This window comes from Lagenorhynchus albirostris, chromosome 19, assembly GCF_949774975.1.
Source record: "Lagenorhynchus albirostris chromosome 19, mLagAlb1.1, whole genome shotgun sequence".
Classification (NCBI taxonomy): Eukaryota; Metazoa; Chordata; class Mammalia; order Artiodactyla; family Delphinidae; genus Lagenorhynchus; species Lagenorhynchus albirostris.
In genome coordinates, this window is record NC_083113.1 from 49236006 (window position 1) to 49250227 (window position 14222).

A 14222-nucleotide genomic window follows, 5' to 3' on the forward strand; every position below is an offset into this window, starting at 1 on the left:
CCGGATAAATATTATTAGGTAACTTGTTCCATTCCCCTACTTTGCAAATGAGGAAGCTAGAGCTTAGGGATTCCATGTTGACTTGTTCCAACCACCCAGACAGGAAGTGACAGAGCTGTGTTTGCAGCCAAGCCTGCCAGACTCCAGAGCCCCAGCTTATTCTCATGCCTCCTCCAGCCGTTAAATCAGAGATGAGCCATGGGCAGCTTACTTCTCATCATCTGCCCGACTTCCTTCTAGCTTTCTTGGCTTCTGCAGTTCAGCTTAGCTGCTCCTGGTATGTGTTAGCTCCTCCCTTTACAATGATCCCACTTGAATAAAATCATCCTTAAAAAAAGTCCCACCCAAAATTGCGATTCTGGAACACAGAATCTGGACAGTCAGTCTTATTTGTCTTTGGATCGTAGAGTTTTAATAAAGCCCGTGCCACACGATGGGCAATCAGCAAAGCAAAGTCCAAAATGATTCATATTTATAGTTACTGATTCAGAGCGTCTACCTTGCAAAATATTTATTTATCAGTGTATAATAATAGCAAACAGTTACTGAGCACTTATTCTGCGTCAGATAATAGTTTTTATAGACGTACTAATTTAATCCTAAAAATCACCCATCTAATGGAGTCTTAGAAGTATTAAGCAGTTTCCCCAGCAGCACACACTTAATACACATTCGATCTCGTATGTAAATTCAGCGTTAGTTTAACAAGGCTATTGATGCTGTTTTCCCACAGTAACGTCCCTATGAAGTGACTGATGGGGTGCAGGCTCCTTTGAGTTCTCTGCTGCCGCGTGCTGGATGATAACTCAGATTCCCCCCCACCCGCCCCGCAACCCCATGAAACATTCTTTTTGCTATTAATTCATCCGCTGTCTCTTGGAGTAAGCACATCATCTGGGCACTTAGTCAACCTCCTTTTTTCATGGACCCACGGTTGAAGGGTCAATAGCGAGAGCCAACATTTTAAACTCAAACATAAACACACGGTAAAATGATACAGCAGGATTCAATGTAAAGTGGCTGTCGGATAATTTTGGATAAAAGAGAAAAAAAATAACCTTAATGGAAAAATACTCTCACAGATGACCGAAAATAACCTCAAAATGGGTTGGGTGTGAATGCCTTCTGGGAATGTATTTGATCAGATTGACTTTAGTTCCTCAATTACACCATGGTCAACACTCTTATTCTCCACCTCTGCGTACCATTAGCCTTGCAGAATATTAGTTTACTAAAGTATGATACTATTTAATCATCATTTACTGAACACTTAATACGTGTCAGGTACTATTTTTTACCATTTCAACAGCACAGTGAAGTAGGTACTTGGATATTACCATTTTATGGTCTGCCGAATGACCCCTGTGGCTTGCTCTGGGTTGTTTGGCACAGAAATAGCTGAGACCACCAGTGTCCCCTGCCCTCAAAAGGAAGAACTGTAGGTCAGCAAAAGAAGCCCGCTCAAGATTTTGTCTGCAACTCTCCTGAGTAGCCCAGATCCAAGATCAGACTGGATTTTCTCCAGATATGCAAGGCTATTCTTCCGCAATCCTTAAAAAAAGGAAAAGTGTGGGAGGGTGCGACATGAGCAGGGCTCTTGCGGATCCCAGTCCCAGCGCACCTGTACGTGCCGGCAATGAAGTGGGCCTCTTGTGAGCTTGAGGAAGGCCTGGAGGATTGCATCCAACCTGCCAGCTTGTGTGTTCCCATTGCCTGCACCAAGTTAGTATGACTTTTGGGTGGGCTTTGCCTAAGTGACTCACTCAAGAATGTTGTATACCAGGGTGCTTCAAGTCTCCTGACATGGACGAAAGTGGACTTAGAGAAATTAAGAACTTTGGGATTACACAGCCTGTGTTAGACCTAGGATTTAAAATCAGATCCATCACCTTCCAAAACCAGTACTCGTGATGAATCATACATGTGTTCATCCTTTAAATGTCTGTTGACACTTGCTGAAAGAGAAGTCTACTAGCTGTTGGGTATAGGGAGGAATTTAAAGTAATACATTTTTTCTTAAAGATGAGAATGTGCAATGTCATAAAAATTACACAGACTCAATGCAAAATATGGTAGCGTTAGTGTAGGGTGTTAGGAATAACGTGATTGATGAATTGAGGTTAGTATGAGAAAGTTTACGGAAATAGGTTTTGAAATTAAGGTGCAGATATTTTCACATGAGAGGCTGGGAGAATGGTCCAGATAGGAGAAGGGGTGTCTTCTAGTCAAGAACGGGCATGAGGATTGCTTGGACGGATCAGTTTGTATTTGAGAATGGTCATTCAGACTGAACTGAGGGGTACAGGTTGGAGGGCTAAACGAGGGGTAGAGATTAGAGGCAGCAGCTCAGTGGGGAGGCTTCTGAACTCCTTTCTACAAGTGACAGCTGGAGTCTCAAACTAGAGGACCAGCCATGAGGACAGAGTTCTCCCTTCTTGAATCAGATTCACAGTATGCTGAGGCTACTCTTAAATCAGGAGAATTTAGTGATTGTATGTGAGGGGACACTGAGTTGTCCGATTTGAACAGCTGTCTGCAAGGTGGTGTCCTTTACCGGGAGGGGGCGCTGGGGAACAAATAAGTTCTGGAAGGGAGCAGGAGAGAGAATTAATTCCATCGCTGACTCATTGAGTTTAAGTGACTGTGAAATACGGAAGATTGGAACTCCACATCCTCTGGGGTGAAGTTACAGAATTGAAACCTATAAAATATCATTAGTTATTAAATCAGAACCTTTCCACTTACTGTTGATAATAAAAGTATAAAGTTTAAAGCTATGTTTGTACAACTACTCATGTCTTTGAAAAACAGAAATGCATTTGTCATAATTAAAACAGGTCCTTTATACTGTTTTTCAGGTAGTGTGCATTTTTATGCCAGACCCTCCCCGGCCCCTTGTGCCTAATATGTGTGTTGGCTGAAGTTATAGATGCAAGCTGGCCCTGTGAATATTGCTGGGAAAGTGGCTGTTGTGAGAACCACACACGGTTTTATTACCCTGAGTTAGAACAGTAACTTGTTCTGAAGGAGCATCAAGTGAATGGAAAATCCATATCAAAGAGCATGTTCTACTTTTATGTCGGTAGACCTGACGTTGTTTCCTGAGTAATGAGAGAAGCAGAAGCTAAATTTTATGGGTTCAAAGGGAAAGTATAAATTTCAGATGTCTTGGCCATAGCCACTGTGAACATGTTTACAGATCTAGACAAGAGGTGTAGATAAGGAAATAACTTGTGGAAGAAAGAAAAAGAAAAGACAGTGTTTGATGATGAAGAACTACTACTCTGCTCAGTGGGTCCCAAAGGGTAAACAATGGTAAACAAAGGCAAGAAAGGAAAATAACTGGGTGCAAGTGAGTGAGTCTGAGGAGTGCTTAAGAAGTAGCAATTAAGCCACAGGGGATAATGGTTAATGGTGGGTGAATTGCTGAAGCAATCGCCCTGAGTATAGATTCATAGTTTCTTTTCTCTAGCTGTTGTGTAAACACTCTCATTTTTCGATCCACGATCTCTCCTTCCTCATCCTCAGCAGAATAAAAGCATCCAACTGCCCGGCCGTAGTGAAATAATTACAGTTTCTTTGAAGTGCTGTGATTTCATGATTTTTCTAGTCTTAGGATCTTTTCATGAAGCATAGGGCGATCACCACACATCTAGCCTTCATTCCCCTACCTAGATAATTCTTTTACTCATTGTCTTTTCTCTGCATAGAAATCACTGTTTCTGACAACTTCTCTAGTACTTCCTGTTTAGGTCAGAGGATGTGTTCTGCTCCTGGTCACATCATACACACATTATACTGTATTGAAATCGGATGGTCCTTTTTTGGTATTAGTCCTCTGGACAGATAGATGAATGAATGGGGGCAGGTCTGGGGAAATTCAGGAAGGCTTTTCCCGTCATCCAAGTGTCATATTCAGTCCATTAAAGATGAGGCACAGAGCACAGGGAAAACTGAGTGAGAGGATTGGCAGAGAAGAAATGTACAGAAGCGTTACACTATTATGTTTATTTGCTTAAATGCAGACTGTATGAGAGAAAATTATGGATTCTATTTAGTAAATGGAAATAAGTCAGAAATTACAAAACTCATGTTAACTTAAAATAAGAGTATGCATTTCATGATGTAAAAAATACTGGAAGTTGGAACTACTTACATCTGTAGATTTCCATTTAGAAAATTATTAGTAGGAAATATAAGAAAGTAACGTGAAAAGTGCAACTGTTTGTCTGGGTGAAAAAGTACTGAAAGAAAACTAAGTAATAGCCTTCTGTCTACTCAGGATGCAGCTCTCTCACACCACTTGTTGGATTGGGGAAAAAGGAAAAGCAGGAAAGGTGTTAGATTTACCCTAAAGAATAGTTGTGATTGAATCCAATACCTACTTATTAAGCAGCTCCAACATGTCAACATAAAATCTTGACAAGGTGCTTTAAATACAGTCCCTGCTCTCAGATTGTTTATCAGCTAATACTGTAGCTGAGGGATCCTATTTGATGTCGGAGTTTAAAAAGAAGATGGATTCATGTTGGCCTAAAATCAAAGTGGATAAATTCTAATTCTTTGCAAAGTTTATAGTCTTAAGATTTTAATTTGATGATACGTGAAGTTATATTAAAATTAAAATGAGGTTAGCTTTTAGAATGCCAGAAAATAAGGAGACTATGAAAACCCACCAGAATAATGTCAAAAGAACTCAGCCAACTGAAGGGGCTCTCACTGACCAAAGATGGAACTATTTTAGCATCAATAAAGATAGTAGCTGCAGTTTTGAAACATATTAACTATATTTAAGTGAATGGGTTCATGATAATACTAAAAAAAGAACCCTCATTGGTCACCTAGGAGAACTATTAAGGAATCGACTCATTATTTTGAAAGCTAATAAATGAAGAGAAAACATCAAGCATTTATCCTACTCTTCCTATGTGATCTGGACCTCAACGTAATCAAATAGAAGATTAGAGGGAATTTTTCTTTAAAGTTATACTTATATAAATAAACAAGGAATAGTAGAATCAATATATGCCCATTTTGCAATCCTAAATAAATTAATGGACAAGTCAATAGTTATAAAATTTTCCAAAAAAAGAGAGATTTGCTTTTAGGTACCAGTCAAAACAGAGTAGCTTTTATTGGACTATCTTGCTGCCCACAGCAATTATAGTGGCTGGATAAAATACATTTAAAAAAATGCTTCAGGGCTTTGAAATTCAACTCAAAACAGGCAGCAACTTGAGAGGACTTGATTCTTGAAAGATGGAAAGCAAACTCCTGGAGATCCATATTTAACTGACTTTCTCCTAAGAACATCATAATACTCAAGCAGCAAGTAGCCAGATTTTACTTGGCTGAAGAGACAGAGGTCAGAGTTCAAGGTTGCCAGAGTGATTAGAAATTTAGGGTGGAATACTGAAAAGGAGGGCGTCAGAGAGGGAGAGCCCTGACTCCTTCTTACACATTCCCCTTAAATCCTTGCCTGATTCCTGACTTACCCATGCCCACTATGCACCAGGCAAAAGCAAGAGCTGGGAGATTCAAGTCCTGAGGACTTCATCCAGCATCTGCCTAGTTCTGGGAAGGATACCTTTGGAGTCCAAGTTCTGCCAATTTAGACAGACTTGTTAAACACTTTGGGCTTTTACCTGAAAAGCCAGAAAGGCATTGTCTTAGGAATAAACACCGTAACTGAGGACCAATTGTTACGTCCTGGGACTAAGGACAGATCCTAAATAGACCTGTCCAAGAAAAACCTGGAACCAAGCTTTCACAGGGCCAAGGTGATCTGCCAGTAATTCAGCTCCCTGTGGATCTCTTCCATTTAGTTTCTGCCACACCATCCAGCCCTCTCCAGACTCTCCCACCCTCCCAGCTCTTTTCACCCTCTTCTCCCCCCACCTTCTCTTCCTTTCCTGACGCTGATATTTCCCATCTGATATTACCCTGTCCTTTTCCTTCAAGTTCCACTTAACAATTTGTAAAAACATCTGTTCAGATGGGATGAGTTGTGTGATGTCTTTCTTTTCCTTCTGATTGGAGGATCCATGAGGATGGAATGTGTTCCCTGTTACACAGCCTCCTACTGTAGAGCTTGGCACAGTAAACGTTCAGTAACTATTTGTTAAGCAGAGGTATTAAGAAAAATATCTGATTAGCCACGATATAAACCAAAAAATGAATAAATATGTAAACATCCAAATTTATTATCCTCGAGCAGTAGCAACTGACGAAAAGAGAAATATCTCTGAGATGAACATATGAAATTTCAAATGTTGTTATTATTAAAATGATAATAATAACATACCAAATAATAACTGTCAAGGCATTTTGATATTTCCCTCGGGTGCCAACAGCTTTTTTGGTATAGCATGAAAGGTTGGAATTATTCTCCACATATTCCAAATAAGGAAATTGAGAATTGGCACTTAAGTGATTTCTGTGACATCACAAAAATAACAAATAAATATTAGAAACAGAAATCCAGCTTACATCCTCCAATGATACACTCCAGCGTCCTTGATGAAGTAGATGTTACCGATTTCAAATCTATTTAAAATGTTAATTTAAATTGATGTGTAAGTGGCCATGATGATGTTTGCTCCCATAACCTGCTGGAGTGTTATCACTGACCTTAACTCAGTCTGTTTAAAACCATGATAGTGGACTTCCCTGGTGGCGCAGTGGTTGAGAGTCCGCCTGCCGATGCAGGGGACACGGGTTCGTGCCCTGGTCCAGGCAGATCCCACATGCCACGGAGCGGCTGGGCCCGTGAGCCATGGCCGCTGAGCCTGCGCGTCCGGAGCCTGTGCTCCGCAGCGGGAGAGGCCACAGCAGTGAGAGGCCCACGTACTGGAAAAAAAACAAAACAAAAACCATGATAGTAAAGTCACCTTTTCCCTGTGGTTATATACAGCATTTGATCCTGTGCCTTCTTCCTTTTTACCATATTAATTTTAGTTGTTTTAAACCTGAGAGTCCCTTAAATCATTCTACGTTCTTTTATGCTACTATGCAAAAATAGAACAACCATTTCCTGTTGATTTCTCAAGGGCTTGGTCTCTCCTCTCCATCTCTTTAAAAGCACAATTCTGTAATGCAGATCTCACATGCCTATACATCATGCTGTAGCTCTAATATTTCACTATATAATAGTTTAACAGTGACTCAGTCTGATTAATGTTTTTTAGAAGTCAAAATTGGACCTCTGTTTGTTTAGTGATTCATAGGTAGTAATCTTTAAATAGAGAGGCAGTATGATCAGTGTTTAAGACTGAATTCAATTTAGCCCAGAAGCGTTTGGTCCATAGCTGTTTTCTCTAGTGGTAGCACTCTTTTTCTATTTGTGTTTTTGGGATAATTCCCAAAGAATTATTAGAAGAGTCTCATGTCTTTTTCAAGAACTCTTTCATGACCTTCAATAAAGTGAATTTTCTATTTTTAATGATTTGTTTTCCATTTCATTTTCTATTCCAATTTTTCTCTTTTAAGTTTCTTAGTCAACTGATCTCATCAATAATGCTATGATTCATGGTTTAACTCACAGAATCCATTTCTCCCTGAAAGACATTTCAGGGACAAGTCACTACCACCTCCACAATTTTCTGCAAGTACCACCTATGGTATAGATAAATAAAACAATTTTGTTTTCCATGGTACAATTCAGTATGCAATGAGGTTGTTCATTTTCAGACAACAGGTTTCTGTAAGCTACCTCTTCTTCTTGTCAAATAACCCTTATGCTGTCGTCTGCCTCAGGATCACTCAGGAACCTATACTCTTGGGTCGTTTTTCAGAGATTGTAAATTAGCGGACATCAGGCAGAGCACAGGATGTTTGCTGAACGTTTACGGAGGCCACAAGAGATTCTCCTTAGGTGATTCTCACGTGGTGTGACCACGGACCCCAATTTGAGAAATCATGCTCTTGGATGTGTTTTTCTTAGTAATTTACTTACAGGGTGGGGAAGACATTGCTTTTTCAAATGTCAACCCCTCACAATTGGAGAAGCCTGAAACTTCTGGAGCAGGGATAGGATGCAAAGGAGAGGGAACGGTACTGGGTCAAGTGGAAGATATGACAATGAGGAGTGTGTTTGCATGTGAAACATGCAGAGGTAGAAAAGCAGTTTGCTGCTCACGGAGGTGAAGCATTTCTGCCCTTTAGTTAACGTCCTTCTCTGAGGCTGAGAGGTTCAACTCCTCCTGCACGTGAAGCATGCGATGCAGAAGTGAAGCATGAATAATCACATCTCAGGGACGTGTGTCTTCCCTGCTAGACCGTAAGCTCCTGGAAAAAAAATGCTCTTCGTGTTATGCATTACTGTGTCTTCCACTGTGTTCGCGGAAAGGTCTCCATAAATATGTGCTGCAGAAGGAGCGCAGGATACGTGTTTCAGCAATTCCACTTCTCACACAACTCCCTGAAAGAAATAGGAATATTTTCTTTCAGAAAACTCTGTATTCTACGGGAGATTATATTTCTGAATCATGCAAACCAAGCAGGCTACATCTCTTTCCCAGGGTCACGGGGAGAATTGATAATGAGAGTAGGGCCTGCAATCCTTGTGAGCCACCTCTTTCCTTGCTTCCTGCTCTAAATGAGAAGATCTGAGATGGAGGTATTCACTGAGGAGGATTCAGGTCACCGACAATTGCCATGGTGAGTCAGCTCAGGCATTTGCTGACAGACAGAGAAAAAGCCACAGAACCCACAGATGGCTCAAAATCATTATTGCTGCATAACCTGGCAATGACATTGGTAATTGAGCATTTCTTGTGCACTTCAGAAATTCATTATTTTTTAGAGTCCACTTTTAAAAAATAAACACACCAAATGTATTTATTAAACTATTTTTGCTATCCCTCTTTCCCTGCCCAGTGTTCTAATAAGTAATAGCATTAATAGTAGTTAACAATTTATTGAATTCTAATTATATGCTAGCAACTTCCAAAACTTGTGTAGATATGCATTCATACAACAGACCTATGAAGAATATACTGTTATTAACAAAATATGGTAAATCACCTATACTTCACTTAAAGAAAAGAATGTACTATCATTCCCATGTTACAGATGAAGGAACAGGGACAAAGAGAGCAGGTAACTTGCTGTGATAGAATAATGCTCTGTAACCGTAAATATGTTACATTATATGACAAAGGTACTTTACAGTTGTGATTAAGTTACGGGTCTTGAGTTGGGGAGATTATCCTGGATTATCCAGGTGGACCCAGTGTAGTCACAGGGGTCCTTATAAAAGAGAGGTGACAGGATCAGAGTTAGAGAAGGAGATGTGACTGTGAATGCAAACATGAGAGATAATGAGAAAGAAATTTGAAGATGCTATGATGCTGGTCCTATACAAGAAGGAAGGGGCCATAGGCCAAGAATGCAAGTGGTTCCTAAAAGCTGGAAAAAAGAATGTTGAATTACTATCACTAGGTTAAGTACACAAATGTTTAATGTCCAACAGGGCAATAAAACCATAACCTTTGGGGATATATTTTCTATCTGACGGAAGTTACTTGCATCTCTACTGGGAAAACAAAACAAAACTATAAATTAACATGTAACTTAGAGACTGGCCCTCATCAGTAATAAATAGTAAAATAAGATATTTGTGAATTCACCTAGAATTAATTAGATGGGCTTCTTTTAAAAAGCTCCAGCATGACATTGAGAGGACGTGAAGTTATTCCTTTGATTTATTTTCCAGCTTTTTCAGTTTTCTTAACAGTGGTGATATCAGTTCCAAGAGAGACCTGTCTCTCCCACCAGCATCCTTGGAGAAAATTCAGATACTCTCTTCCTCTCTCTCCCTCTGTCTCTCAAAAGATTATTTTTTTTCAGATAGTTCCAGATTTTTATATCGTTAACTGTATTTATCATAGCACAATGTTTTATGATGATTGTTTAAAATCGCATGCTTTTTATATATCAGATAAGTTCTGTAAATAGCGTTTATAAGTGAGTTTTCTATCTAAAGTAATACTGATAGGGACCATCCTGAATTCCTTTGTTTTATGGGAATCCTTGTACATATATTACACGGGTATAACTTGAAGTTTCCCCGTACTGACATTGTACTTACATTCTGAATTATATTTAGCTTTTTTTCCCGAAGGGTATTGTTCACATTGCATGTGAAATCTGAGAGCTGAGTTACTGACTGCCACTGGAGTTTCTCAGCATCCTCAGAGCTTCCTTTCATGATAATGAATGAGAGAATGTGTTGGGAGAATGTCTAGCCATCTTAAAATTAAGCATAAGAGTAATTATTTTATGGGGACAAGTTTAGGACTTGAAGACTGACAAGAGTAAGAAGATTACTGATTACCATCTGCTTTAGCATCAGGTTTCTAGACCTGAGAACTGAGCTTTCCGAACTACCTTAATTAAAGTGACGCCAGGCTTCTTTTAATCTTGGTCAGAATGCCTGTTACGGTCTGTAATGGTTTATGAACTTACTTTTTTTCAAAATTTTAATTAATTTATTTTTTACATCTTTTTTAGAGTATAATTGCTTTACAATGGTGTGTTAGTTTCTGCTTCATAACAAAGTGAATCAGTTATACATATACATATGTTCCCATATCTTTTCCCTCTTGCGTCTCCCTCCCTCCCACCCTCCCTATCCCACCCCTCCAGGCGGTCACAAAGCACCGAGCTGATCTCCTTGTGCTATGCGGCTGCTTCCCACTAGCTAGCTATTTTACGTTTGGTAGTGTATATATGTCCATGCCACTCTCTCGCTTTGTCACAGCTTACCCTTCCCCTCCCCATATCCTCAAGTCCATTCTCTAGTAGGTCTGTCTCTTTATTCCTGTCTTACCCCTAGGTTCTTCATGACATTTTTTTTTCTTAGATTCCATATATATGTGTTAGCATATGGTATTTGTCTTTCTCTTTCTGACTTACTTCACTCTGTATGACAGACTCTAGATCCATCCACCTCACTACAAATAACTCAATTTCGTTCCTTTTTATGGCTGAGTAATATTCCATTGTATATATGTGCCACATCTTCTTTATCCATTCATCCGATGATGGACACTTAGGTTCTTTCCATCTCTGGGCTATTGTAAGTAGAGCTGCAATGAACATTGTGGTACATGACTCTTTTTGAATTATGGTTTTCTCAGGGTATATGCCCAGTAGTGGGATTGCTGGGTTATATGGTAGTTCTATTTGTAGTTTTTTAAGGAACCTCCATACTGTTCTCCATAGTGGCTGTACCAGCAACTGACAAAGGATTAATCTCCAAAATTTATAAGCAGCTCATGCAGCTCAATAACAAAAAAACAAACAACCCAATCCAAAAATGGGCAGAAGACCTAAATAGACATTTCTCCAAAGAAAATATACAGATTGCCAACAAACACATGAAAGAATGCTCAACATCATTCATCATTAGAGAAATGCAAATCAAAACTACAATGAGATATCATCTCACACCGGTCAGAATAGCCATCATCAAAAAATCTAGAAACAATAAATGCTGGAGAGGGTGTAGAGAAAGGGGAACCCTCCTGCACTGCTGGTGGGAATGTGAACTTACTTTTTTACTTGCTACTTGTTGTCCATCTTCACTGAATGTAAGTTCCATGAGGACAAGGGCCATGTTGGTGTTGATCCCTCTTTTATCTCAGCATCCATCACAGGGCCTCAGACTGGATGGGCTAAATAAATATTTATTGAATGAATGGACCCAGCTACTTAGTGTGATACCTGTGAAGTAAGAACATAATAGGTAAGAGAGAAAATCCCAAGTGGCTTCCATTTAAGAGATGAAGTAGTATACCATTGCTTTAGGCATCAATAGTCTAATATGTCTCTCACTATCCCATTTTGCTGATGGAGATATTCCAGGCACAAAGCTCTTGGTGCCATGAAAGGCTGATATGACCATTATAATGTAATAGCAACAGTAGTGAAGAAGAGAGAAAAAAAGAAATAGAAGGCTGAAGTATCACAGGCTAGACGTTCATTGGGGAAAAAATTCTCTTGGTAGCTAATTCCAAAAATAGACTTTATCTGAAATAAAATCATGATAATGATGGTTGCCTTTAAGCAATGCATTAACTCAGAGATAACTGCATGGCTCCAAATGTGTCAGCATTTAAAGTCTGTCTTATTGGAATTTTTCTTAATTTATTGTAATCTAATTATCATAGAACACATTATTTGTATTTGTCACAGAGTTATGTTTTTGCCATGCACATTCATTCAGCTATATAACAAGGAGTAATTATTCAGTTAACATTATTCTTTCTACAGAATGCAATGTTTATTCATGTGCACTTGGTGAATGAATTCTTTTATAAGCACATTAACAAGATGTGGAAAAATCAAACCTCTGAATTTCCAAAAGATAGCTGCATAAAATAGTTGGAAAAAATTTGGCGCGGTGGTGAATATAAATGGTTCCCATTACATATGATGGATAATCTGAAAGAAATGCATATTTGGACATACAAGTTGATGTAATAATTTTGTCGAATGAAACAAGATGAGTGAACTGTAATGTCGTTTTGTTGACTGGGAGAAGTCACCTAACCAGTTGAAAAATAGCTTCCTATTTTATTGGGTTTCCCTAACCTCTTCATTTATTACATAAATGCACTCTCAAGGGTAATTGCCTTAAAAAAAAAAATCTTCGACTTGTGAAATGTAGGAAACACTGCAAGGCTTTCTGAGTATTATCAGTTCTTTGCTCAGGGTGCAACTGATTTTGACAGATGTACTGTTATGTTACTGGTATAACATGACATCTTTTATCAGATGAACTGAATAAAAGTGATCTTGACAATGAGTAGATAAGACACTGTCAGAAAGCTGAAAAAACCTGTCAATGTCACAGTTATGACACAAATGCAGCAGAACAGCCCTTATAATGTCATTAAGTGAATATCTTTCCAACAGTGCCCTTGAGAAGACAGAAAATAGCATTGCTCTTAAATACTATTACTTAGCCACAAAAATAATAAAAAATAAAACAAAACACAAAGGTCAGTTTAATGTATACTTGAGGTGGCATTGATGAGTCCGATGTATGTGTTTGTATTTGTGTGTCGATCTCTTTTATATATGCCATATAGAAAGAATTTTGAGACTTCAAAACTACTTTTTCAGAAGGTAAAAAACCATTTAACTTCAACATTTCAAGGATGTCATTAAAAATATTGATCATGAAATATGCAAAGTGGTTTTATGGGTATTGATGATAACCTTTTCCCTAATTTATTATGGAATGAGAAACAGCCTTTAATAATATAAGAGAAAATTAGGAATACATTTCAAAATGTATTTCTAGATCATGAATTTTGTAAATAGGTGAATAAAGACTAAAATGGAATCAATCCCAGGAATTAGAAGGAATTAGACATTTGGTGGTTTTATTTTCCATTATTTTCATTGGGTTGGAGCTGAACTATACATGTATGGGTACAAGTATAATGCGCTTTCTATACATATACTTTTAAAATGCTTTAATGAAAAGCATATTTATCCTTAGAATGACTTTTAATATCTTTGTCTAGGATCAGAGGTGGTTGATCTTGATGGGAAAAGTTGCCTTCTCTACAGATTTGATCAAAAATCCCTGAGCCCAATAAAGGATATAATTTCTTTGAAATTTAAAACTATGCAGAGCGATGGGATTCTACTCCACCGGCAAGGGCAAAATGGAGGTCACATCACACTGGAATTAAGAGGAGGAAAACTCTTTTTAGTTATTAATTCAGGTAAAACTATTTGGGTAAAGTGCTTGAAAAATCTCTGGTCATTTAGACATCACCTTAGTAACTTTATGCTTTTATAGCTTATCTTTTTTTAACAATTAAGGTGCCGTATTTCTACATTCAAGTGTTTGTGTATGTATGTGATATATATATCACACACATATATATATCACACACATATATATATACGCCCATATTGTACTTGCACGTAAAAATGGTTCCTATCTGCAAATTGTACAAGACCCTCTTTCAATGTCATAGTGCTGACAGAACCACTTAGGTATTTTCAAAGATCATGATGAAAGGGATGGGTCATTGAAAAATACCGACGTAGTAAAAATAATGAGGTTGTAGCAAAGATAAAATTTATATTGAAAATGAGTGTGTGATGGTGGGTAATGCTAATAAAGAGAATTAACAGAGGAAGAAATTACAACAAGGTTGAGAGCATATTATATTCAAACTTGAGGTAAATTCAGACTA

At 38.4% G+C, this 14222-nt stretch overlaps 1 protein-coding gene across 7 annotated transcripts in view; it reads left to right on the forward strand.

Moving 5' to 3' along the window:
- The window catches only part of CNTNAP4 (contactin associated protein family member 4), a 259350-nt gene that overhangs the window by 142080 nt on the left and 103048 nt on the right, over positions 1-14222 (forward strand). For all 7 annotated transcript variants that reach the window (XM_060130067.1, XM_060130070.1, XM_060130073.1 and 4 more), the window contains exon 5: positions 13539-13742. In XM_060130067.1, coding sequence (XP_059986050.1) covers positions 13539-13742 — 204 coding nt within the window. The remainder of the gene's footprint in view (positions 1-13538; positions 13743-14222) is intronic.